This window comes from Sinocyclocheilus rhinocerous, unplaced genomic scaffold (assembly GCF_001515625.1).
Source record: "Sinocyclocheilus rhinocerous isolate Xijiao unplaced genomic scaffold, SAMN03320098_v1.1 scaffold2517, whole genome shotgun sequence".
NCBI lineage: Eukaryota > Metazoa > Chordata > Actinopteri > Cypriniformes > Cyprinidae > Sinocyclocheilus > Sinocyclocheilus rhinocerous.
The window spans coordinates 11797-21925 of NW_015641065.1; the positions used below are offsets into that span (position 1 = coordinate 11797).

Genomic DNA, 10129 nt, shown 5'->3' on the forward strand with positions numbered 1-10129 from the left:
TTAGATTTTATGGTAAAGCCCAGGGTTGGTATCTTTTACTTCTTCAGACAGGTGTTTCCAGTGGATTACTTTTAACTATGATCTTAGGGGTTGTAGGATTACTACAGGGATTAAGTGCACTTGGAGATCCCAGAAGTTCATCCTTGCCACTTTTCACTGAGAAACTTTGAATATTTAGCTTTTCTTTGAAATAAAGTCAGTTAAGTGTGGCTTGTTCCATATTTTAGTGTACAAGTTAACTTGTACATAAAAACTGATGTTTATTTCAGTACATAATGTGTTTAATAAATACATAAAAAATAGCCTACTGCATGTTGCATAAATATCTACAATTTTTTTCAACAAGGTTTAGTCCTTATTGTTACACACTGAATGTAGGCTATTAAATGGTATCTTACATAAAGTAAACAATTACATAAAACTTTGCATAAATGTTAGGTGACTATGTTCTAGCAAGTGGCATTTATGAATGTCTTGTCAGTTTTTGAATGTCTTTCACATAGACTCAAAATCATCATATAACACCATATATTTTTTTCTATGTGAAATGATCTGTTTTTTTTTTGTTACATACCTGCCCCTTTTAGGTTACACAACTGTTTTGTCATTATATAAGTGAGCTATATAACACACCAATGGAGAAGGGTCTCTTGCAGTCCGCAGACAGACGCTATTGCACCAATGAGGCCTCAATCCTGACGTCACGTGCTTCTTACGTGAACGAGAGCAAGACAGACAGTATCACATTTTCCCGTGTTAGTGCGGACCGAATGGTAACGTCGCAGCTGTCTCCATTTTATTAAAACAACTGATTAATATTTACCGTTTCTACTGGCTCGTATAAGACATGGACATCCTGTAGAATGATCAGAACAAAAGGGCCCCGGAGAAGGACCGTTTTAAAGGGTATTCCAAGCAAGAGAGTTCGGGAGGATTAACGTTACGCAAAGTACCGCTGCCGGAGACATTGAGTCTTACATAAAACTAATGGGTCATCTAAACGTCGGTAATGAATATGCTTCATCAAGCATAGATCCAGAGATCAAGAAACTCATCATCAGCACTGAAGTAGATGTGTGAAAATTTTCGACTTTTTCTTTCGTCTGTTGCTCACATGTCAGCGTCGTGTTTCGAGACTCGTAACGTCATGCGATTTCAAAACAAACCCTAACGAACTCATTCTGTTTTATTTTGAAGACATTTAAACGTTTGTCTCTTTTTTTTTTTTTACATTACAACTTTAAATGAGAATATCGCTAGATGTGTTATGTATTGTTTTGTCACAGGTTAGACAGGGCTGTTTTTTTTATTTTTTGCTTTACCGGGAAATGAACCGTCAATCATTTAGATGTTTTGGTGGGCCTAGCAGTGGTGAATGGGAAATGAATAGTGTATATAAACATTTAGCCTTTGGCCTCCTTGTTATTGATTTTTGCCCATATTAAGATCGTGTTGCGTTAAAGGTGTTTTTCTTGTGAAGTAACTAAAATAGGACTATATTTGGTTATTTGTGACCTGGATTCCGCCAAAGCTTTAAACCAGAGCCCTATACGTTGCACTTTTGAGCACTTTCCTAAAAATCATTTGCATTTTATGCGGTGTAGCAGACAATGGATGCTGGGATTCAAAACCACGCCGAACATTATGTGCACGACCTCTCCAGCCCTACCGCAACAGTATTGTGTGCGGAAATGCTCGGGGTTGCGGACGAAGCTTGCAGGGCTGGAGACTTTGATCTGGCCGTGGAGATCTATACTTCTCAGCTCGCCGAGCTCGAGCACACCGACCGTGGCCTTTGCCTGCGGAAAGCTGACGCTCTAGCCCGTGGGGGACGCATAGCCGATGCGCTGGACTCGTATTGCATCGCTGCAAACCTCCAGGCACTGAGACCTGATGAACTGCAGATTTTAGTTGAAGTTATAGCGCATACGATCCGTACTAAAGAGCAGAATGACTGTAAGACAATAAGCGTGGACTCTACCTTAGAAAGCAGATGTTTTGAGATAGACGAAGAGCAGAACTTAGACTTGTTTTCATGTCGCCTTTGCAAGTGCTTATTGACGGAACCGACGTCTTTGGTGTGTGGACACACTTTCTGTAAGCGCTGTCTGGAAGATGACCTGGCAAAAGAGTGCAGAAGCTGTCGTTTAAAAACCAACAAATCACCCAGGCAATTTACTGTGGACGGACTCAGAGTAAATGTTATTATCAGTGGCTTGATTGGAAAATGGTTCAATTCGGAAAGCAAAGCAAGACGACACTGGTCGGAAGGGGAATGTCTTTGGAAAAAACTGGACTTATCCAACGCAATACTGAAGTTCAACACGGCGATTGAACTAGGTAAGCGACGGTTACATTTACGGCCTTTTATAAAGAACTGACCTACTTTCCGAGACTGATGGAACAGCCACAGGGGGCGACGTTGTGCATCTCATTCTCAGTGATGACACCGTTTTGTAACGTGACCAATATAATTTACATAAAACAGTTAAATTTGGTTTGAATTGGGGTTCATTGGGCTGTCAGGTTGTTTGAGAATATGTACATCAATGTTTAGTCACAGCAGTTAGCAAACAACTTCCATTGTCTTTGGATTTGTTGCATGTTATTAACCCAACCCAAAGCCTTCTGAACATGCAGTGCTCTCTGTCTACACAGTTAGGCACAATAATGATTAATTCTGAATTAATGCAGAACTTTTGTATGAACTTTGTTAATAAAGTTTGTATAATTTTGTTTAGGTGGCTGTTAGACTCTTGTTTTAGGTCATATCTGGGCTTATCAAAAGTAGGTCAATGCATTGGACCTGCTTATTATTTGAAGTGTGAAAAATTTATGCTGTCTCTAATTTCATAGGCTATTACATTTCAAAGAGTAATAGTCCAATTTTATAATGGTTATTTTTCTGAAACGAGACATCTTCGATAATGTATGCAGCTGACATATAGGCTACGACCTACAAATGCACAGCCTTCGAGACACAAATGAGACATAGCCTCAATGAACCTACTGAATAGCAAAGACATTTTTAAAGGATGCATGCTTTATCCAACATCTTAGCCAGATATTGATAAGATTTTCTATATACATGAAAATATTTTTCCATATATATACATAATGTTAAATGGAAATGATGATGTCCTAGTTCAGGAGTGCCCATTCCTGTTCTTGGAAATCTACCTTCCTGCAAAAACTGAAACAGCTAATAAAGATTTTTATATTCTTTGTGTAAATTATAGTACAATACCACCAGTCAAAAGTTTGGACACACTTTTCTGGTAATCAAATGAACATGCAGAACATGAAGATTCGCATCTTAGTCTATTGTCTTTTTGCAGTTTAATATTCACAGACACTAGTATATATCGCAATTTGATTTAAGTGTACTGACCTGTAATAAAAAATGACAAATTCAGTGAAATTCCGCATTATACAGTAAATTCCATTTTTATGACTGCATTCCGCGATTCCGTCCCGTGTTTTCTGCATTGGGGAAATCATAGGGCCTTACTAATGTAGCAAACCAGTATGATAAGCTCATTGTGAGAGTAAAAGACGGGGACATTGTTTATTTACTTTATAGCATTGCGTCTCACCAACTAGGTGAGAATAAATAACTAAATAACCATTCAAGCCACCACCGCACTGCCTTCTATTGGACTGCAGAAAGATACATACTCTTCGATGTTCTACGTTACTGAATACTTAATGTTACTGAGTTAATGTTATATTGGACTTATATTGAAAAGGGAAACTTATGGGGTCATTGTTTATTAACTTTACAGTAAGTTATGTATTTCACAAACTAGTTAGTAAATATTTGTGCTTGATGAGGATGCGTTAGTTCTACAGATCATACTTGACCTAATTTTGCCTGTCTGCACTTTAAATTCCAAGCTGTATGTGTAAGGGGTGGTTGGGCAGAGGAGAAAAAGCAACTAATGCAGACATAGATCCAGTAGCAGGTCACTCACAGAGACGGCATAAAAAAGCAGAAAACTGAGCTTGTGTCATAGTGAGCATCACTGCTATATTTGTGAATTAGAGTGTTGGCAGAAATATCTTCTGGTCTCTCACATGGTTGTATGTAGGCATTTTGTGGGCTGCATGCTTTCTTATCTCACAATATGCTGCTCAGGCAGTTTGACAGTAAAGGGAAACTTATGGGGTCTTATGCAGTTTACTGATCAACTTTACTGATGAGGATGCGTTAATTGTACAGATCATGCTTGACCTAATTTTGCCTGTCTGCACTTTAAATTCCAAGCTGTATGTCTAAAAGCCCCGTTCACACTGCCAGCGACTTTTTCGCTGCATGTCGCTAAACTCCGTGCTGTGAAGACGCTTGTGGGCGTTCCTACTGCTGTAGCTCTAATGTTATTGGTAGACTGCACGTCTGGACATATAAAATACAATCACAAACTGTATATTGCCGGTAAAACTAAGATATAATTCTATTATGACTAGGAATTAGACTTAAAATAAATAAAAGTACCATTCTGCTGTTGGAGAGTGTTGTTATATAAACTACAGCAGTGCTCGTGCATTAAATCATTAACCGGTGCTAAACTGCTCACTGCATCATGTAATTAACAACTCGGACCATCAATGTATGAATCAAACTCACTTAGACAGCCAACGGTTTCTTTTCTACGCATAATTTTTTATATCCATGTATGTGGTTACAGTAAAATCATATAAAACAGTGAAATCGCTCAGGAAATCTGTCCTGTCTTGCCTGCACTCGAGACGGTGACGTGTGAGTGCCACTGACAGATTCTTCACTCCTATTGGTTGTCGCTCGCGAAATTCGCTTCATTTGCATAAAGTTAAACATTTCTTAACTTTTGTCACTTGACTCGCATCGCTTGACACGCCCACATTCTGTCGCCAACGGTCACTGTCGCTCGTGTCGCCAGCTCTCTATTGAAAATGAATGGGAGCATGTCGCTTTGTCGCTGTGTGTCGCTGGCAGTGTGAACGGGGCTTTAAGGGGTGGTTGGGCAGAGGAGGAAAAGCAACTAATGCAGACATAGATCCAGTAGCAGGTCACTCACAGAGACGGCATAAAAAAGCAGAAAACTGAGCTTGTGTCATAGTGAACATCGCTGCTATATTTGTGAATTAGAGTGTTGGCAGAGATATCTTCTGGTCTCTCACATGGTTGTATGGAGGCGTTTTGTGGGCTGCATGTTTTCTTATCTCACAATATGCTGCTCAGGCAGTTTGACAGTAAACGCATATGTTGCCGCCTTGTCCAGTGCTGACACAGTCTCTGACTTCAGAAACATAGTTGAGTCATATCAAATCCTGTTAATGCTGAGAAACATTTCTCTGTTATTTTCTCACTGCTCTTAATGGTTGGCTGATATGAGAATTGAACTGATGGGACTCAGTCCTTATATTCTTCCGTGTGTTTCTTCCTGTTAAAAAGGCAAATTGGGATATAGTACAGTGGTCACCAACCTTTTGAAGCCCAAGATCCCTGACCTCTGCCTTTATGAAAGACAAGATAAAAAATTGATAAAGGCAGCCCAGAATGTATTTTCAATTTAAGGCCTTTTGGTATTTTAATTAGTGATGCACCTATGATGATTTGTCATGGCCATTTCAGATTTAAGGCCTTTTTTTTTTTTTTTTTAAACTAGCAAATTGGCCAATTCTGATAGTGGTTCATTTTTATTTTATTTTATTTTTTTAAGCACATTTATTTATTGGCTATTTAAAAATAAATCTGTAGGCATTTGAAATTAGAGGCAACCACTGAATTTCAATCATGATCCAAACAAAGATGCTACACATGTTGCATGAGCAGTTGTTTTTGATTTGAATTAGATTTGCATAGGGCTGGCCAAAAAAATTTATCAAAATAATTGTGATATTATTATAGTGATAATCAAAAAAAAATTTCATATCAGTCGATATCGATAATTATCACGATAAATGTCAAATCTTTATTTCTTTCAAGTTTAAAGCCAGATTTTTGCTCCAAACCAGACCATTAGTTTTCCTTAACAAAATAAATAGAAAAATAGAAAAATTAATTTCTTAGTTTCTGCATGTTCTAATGAGTGGTATCGTTTCAAATCAAGAAGCAGGTTTGGGTTGCCTGATAATATTAATAATAATTATATCACTTTTTGTCTCTTAGAAATGCACATTTGATAGTAGCTTGAGTTAGGATGCAGAGGTAAATTTGTGTTCATTATCAAAATCAGTAACATCTCTAAAAATGGTAGCAACCTCAGTTTTATATGGTTAAGTGGTATCGTTTCAAATCAAGAAGCAGGTTTGGGTTGCCTGATAATATTAATAATAATTATATCTCTTTTTGTCTTAGAAATGCACATTTGATAGTAGCTTGAGTTAGGATGCAGAGGTAAATTTGTGTTCATTATCAAAATCAGTAACATCTCTAAAAATGGTAGCAACCTCAGTTTTATATGGTTAAATTGATTCAAATTTATTTATTTTTTTATTTTTTAAATTAAGCATCGGTCTCCCATAGTAACATACATTTAAATCATGATAAACACAGTTAAAACCACACATATAGAGCTCCGGACGTCACGTGACCCATTCTGTTTACACCACCATGCTGGTAGGCAGGGACAGCCGGGAGCGAATATGAAATGAATGGCGCCAGCATGAGTTTCAAGGCAAAAGAGTTCACTGCGTACTTTAATTCAAAAGACATAGACCTGTACATAGCAAAACTTAATAGATTAAGCATAACAGATCCCTATAATGCCCCCATGGTGCTTTTAACCTGTATCAATAAAGGAACGGATAGATTTCCTGACCTGCAGTATATATACAACTACCTAATCAACATTCCCTCCTAACGTTACTCCGGAGAATCTTTAAAAGTCTATAAAAGCCTGGAGGGGTACAAATGGAGGCAATCTAATTTTTTGATGAATATTCAACCTGCTATGTCGTCACTGGAAGGGTAAGTCAACTGTGTTGTTAGCTAACGTAATCGACCCTAGCTGTTGTTGTAGGTAGCCAGCATAGCTATATCACTGTGAGTACAGTAGACATCATAAATGTCATGAAATCTTACCCCAAGTGACGTAACCGGTGTTGTGGCTTAACACCGGTATCACCGTCAGCACAGTCTATCGCGGCAAGCCTACAGCCCAGCACTTTTTTATATATATATATATATGAAAATGCGTATTTTTGAATTAAAGATAACTTCTAGATTTAATATGGGCTGATTTTGGTGCTTGACACTTTTTTTTATTGGTCATTTTGTGTGTTTTACGAATAAGATAGACTACAAGGTTAAGAAGCTTACTTAAATGTAAAATGTTTTTTCTCTATTTTGCAATAAAAGACGGCTTCCCTTATTTTGTTTTCTTGCACGGCGGGATGTTGGACTCATGAAAAATAATCACGTAGTTTGTATTTGCCAAAACTGATTTACCGAAGTCAAACCACGGACGGAATTGGCGATTGCGCGATTAATTGTGAAGCGGGAGCGACCAGCCAGTAGAGGATTCTGCAGCCTTCCTCAAACAGTTATGTTCAGGATTTTCTTTTTTACTTAACGAATACTGCGTGAGGGGGCAAGAAACGGGCCAAGGGAGGTCACTACAGGACACATAAATTAAACCCAATATACGGGACGTCCCGGCTAATACGGGACGGTTGGCAACCCTAGCTTTCCCCTGCCTGTTCTGGCATCCTGGCGCACAGCAGCTGTCCACCATGTTGAAATAGTAAGGTTTGTAAGGTCTAAATAGTCTGGTTTTAAATTATTGTTGTACAACTGTCGATACCATTGCTCTAGCGCTCTCCTGATTGCCTGTCAAAATGGTGGAGTTTAGAGTGTGTAACGTCAACCTCCGGAGCTCTATAGCACCTCAATATCATGGTAAAAATATAACTATATGGTTTTTAGGTAGCCTGTTTGTATGAAAAAAAGTAGTCTAAAAACATTCAGTATAAATGCACACATGCTATAGCTTAATCACAAATACATACTACAATTATATACCATTACTCCTTTAATAAAATTCGGTGTGAATATCCCAAATTTCTGCCACAATACCATGGTGCAGTGAGTGTTACTACAGTAAATTCATGGTAAATGATAGCGATTTGTAGATTGAAAAGCCTTCTGACTGTCTCGTTGCACACGGTTTCTCCTGTTTGGCTTTAAACTAGTTTAAATCACGGAGTCATTTGTGTTCATCGCTGAATTCAAGCGCTTCACACTGGATCTCACAGCGCTGCTTAGTGTCGCGTGACCTAGTAAACGCATCTGCTTTAGTGAGCTCGCGCGGCAGTTTGAACTTTGATCCGAGCGGATAAACTGTCCGCTGTTTCGTTGCGCTTTTGGCACATAAACATTATATCGAACATTTATCGAAGTCTTCATATCGTTTTATCGATAATTATCGTTATCGAATTATCGCCCAGCCCCAGATTTACAGGTTTTAAAGCAAAAACAGAATGGTCTGACTTTAGCTTTGTGAAATTATGCTATATAAAAACATATCTGCTAAAAACAAAAACAGCAGGAAGTCTGAATGACTTGCAATTTCACTCTGTGACAGCAGGTAACACTTATGGAGCAGCAGCAATATAGTGTTTCCTTGGTTACTGCTGTAAACAAAGCAGCACTGCGTTTATAAATACTACTTTATATGGAGGTAAGAGAAGAAAATGCCATTGCCATCGAAAGTTTTCTCAAGACAATTCAGATTTTCCCAATTCAATTCCCTTCAGTGATAGTCATATAACCCCTCACCCCCAGTTCAATATTTATGTTTTCTTCCTATATTTTGCTCATCGTGAACAGTGAGCTGCTCTGCCTGTACAGTATTTTCTCCTCTTTGCGTCCATCTTCAGCGTCTCTGGCCTCTGTTAATGTCCTGCTTACAGACTCAGGCATGAAGATTTTTTATTATTATTATTATTGCTGTCATGGTAGCTCCCGAAAATAACAAGAAAAATAAGTACAAAAAATACTGTACAAAAAGTGGAGAAATGTAATGTATTTTTGTACTTATTTTTCAGTTATTTTCGAGATCTACTGGGATAGTGATAAAGATCTACCAGTCGATCGTGATCGATGGGTGGCAACCACTGGTATAGCACAAATAAACTTTATGAAATCAATCAAGTTAAAGTTTTTTTTTTTATTGTTTGTTTTCTATTTTTACTTGTTCTTACCATGGTGCTAAATTATTAACAAACAAACATCTTGCTGTTAAAACATTAAATATTATCATAATTCTGTCTGACTCAGTTGCTCCTAAAGGTGTGAAGTGTCACCTCGGTATATTATTACACAAGTATGAACATAAGCATGGACATGTTAATGTGGCCTATGAAGGGGACGTAGATTAATTTGCGAATTAGGCAATCACAGTGCTGTAGCCCTTGGGTGCTGCTCTGATTTTGCGATCTGGTTCATATGTTGCTTTACAGTTACTGATACCTAGGCCTAGTAAAATAGCAGTTATATTTTATCCATCTTCCAGAAGTTTGTGAGTCACAGATGCTACGAAGTTTAAATGACATTGTATCTACATAAAACAAATCAGCCTAAATATATTCGGTTACTCTTTATTTTATGGTGTTCTGGTTACAGTGTAATTGTAGTTAATTACTCAGTACTTAAATGTACTTACTGTAGGTAGGGTTAGGGTTTGGTTTAGGGTAATTGTATGTAATTATGCATAATAAGGACACTTTAAAATAATCTCATCAATCTCACATAAACTCATTAGGGCTGTCACAATTCCTCTATTCAATTGAAGTACTTGATTAAAAAAAAAAATCCTCAATTTCATTTTGCCTGTGTCGAGTAACCAACAAAATACTGGAAGTGGCACATTACACTGACGAGAAAACATGAAACGCATTATTGGACCGTTTTCAAAGGCTGCATGATATATTAAACAGACTTTTATTTTGACAGCGCTGAGAACGGCAGCGCCTGAGCGCACACCGCTCACATTCTCCCTCTTGTTCGCTGTCGTCGTTCAGTTCTGTCTAATATAGATAAAAGTCTATCTAATAATCAGATAGAACTGTTAAACAAAGGAATTAAAATGTATACAAAAAAGTATTATAACGATTGCTTTAATATTATTAGTAATAGAAAGGCAAA

General features: G+C 37.7%; 1 protein-coding gene across 2 annotated transcripts in view; it reads left to right on the forward strand.

Moving 5' to 3' along the window:
- Positions 1-655: 655 nt before the first annotated feature.
- The window catches only part of LOC107754570 (LON peptidase N-terminal domain and RING finger protein 2-like), a 45942-nt gene continuing 36468 nt past the window's right edge, over positions 656-10129 (forward strand). For both annotated transcript variants that reach the window (XM_016571058.1, XM_016571059.1), the window contains exon 1: positions 656-2340. In XM_016571058.1, coding sequence (XP_016426544.1) covers positions 1611-2340 — 730 coding nt within the window. In that variant the 5' untranslated portion in view covers positions 656-1610. The remainder of the gene's footprint in view (positions 2341-10129) is intronic.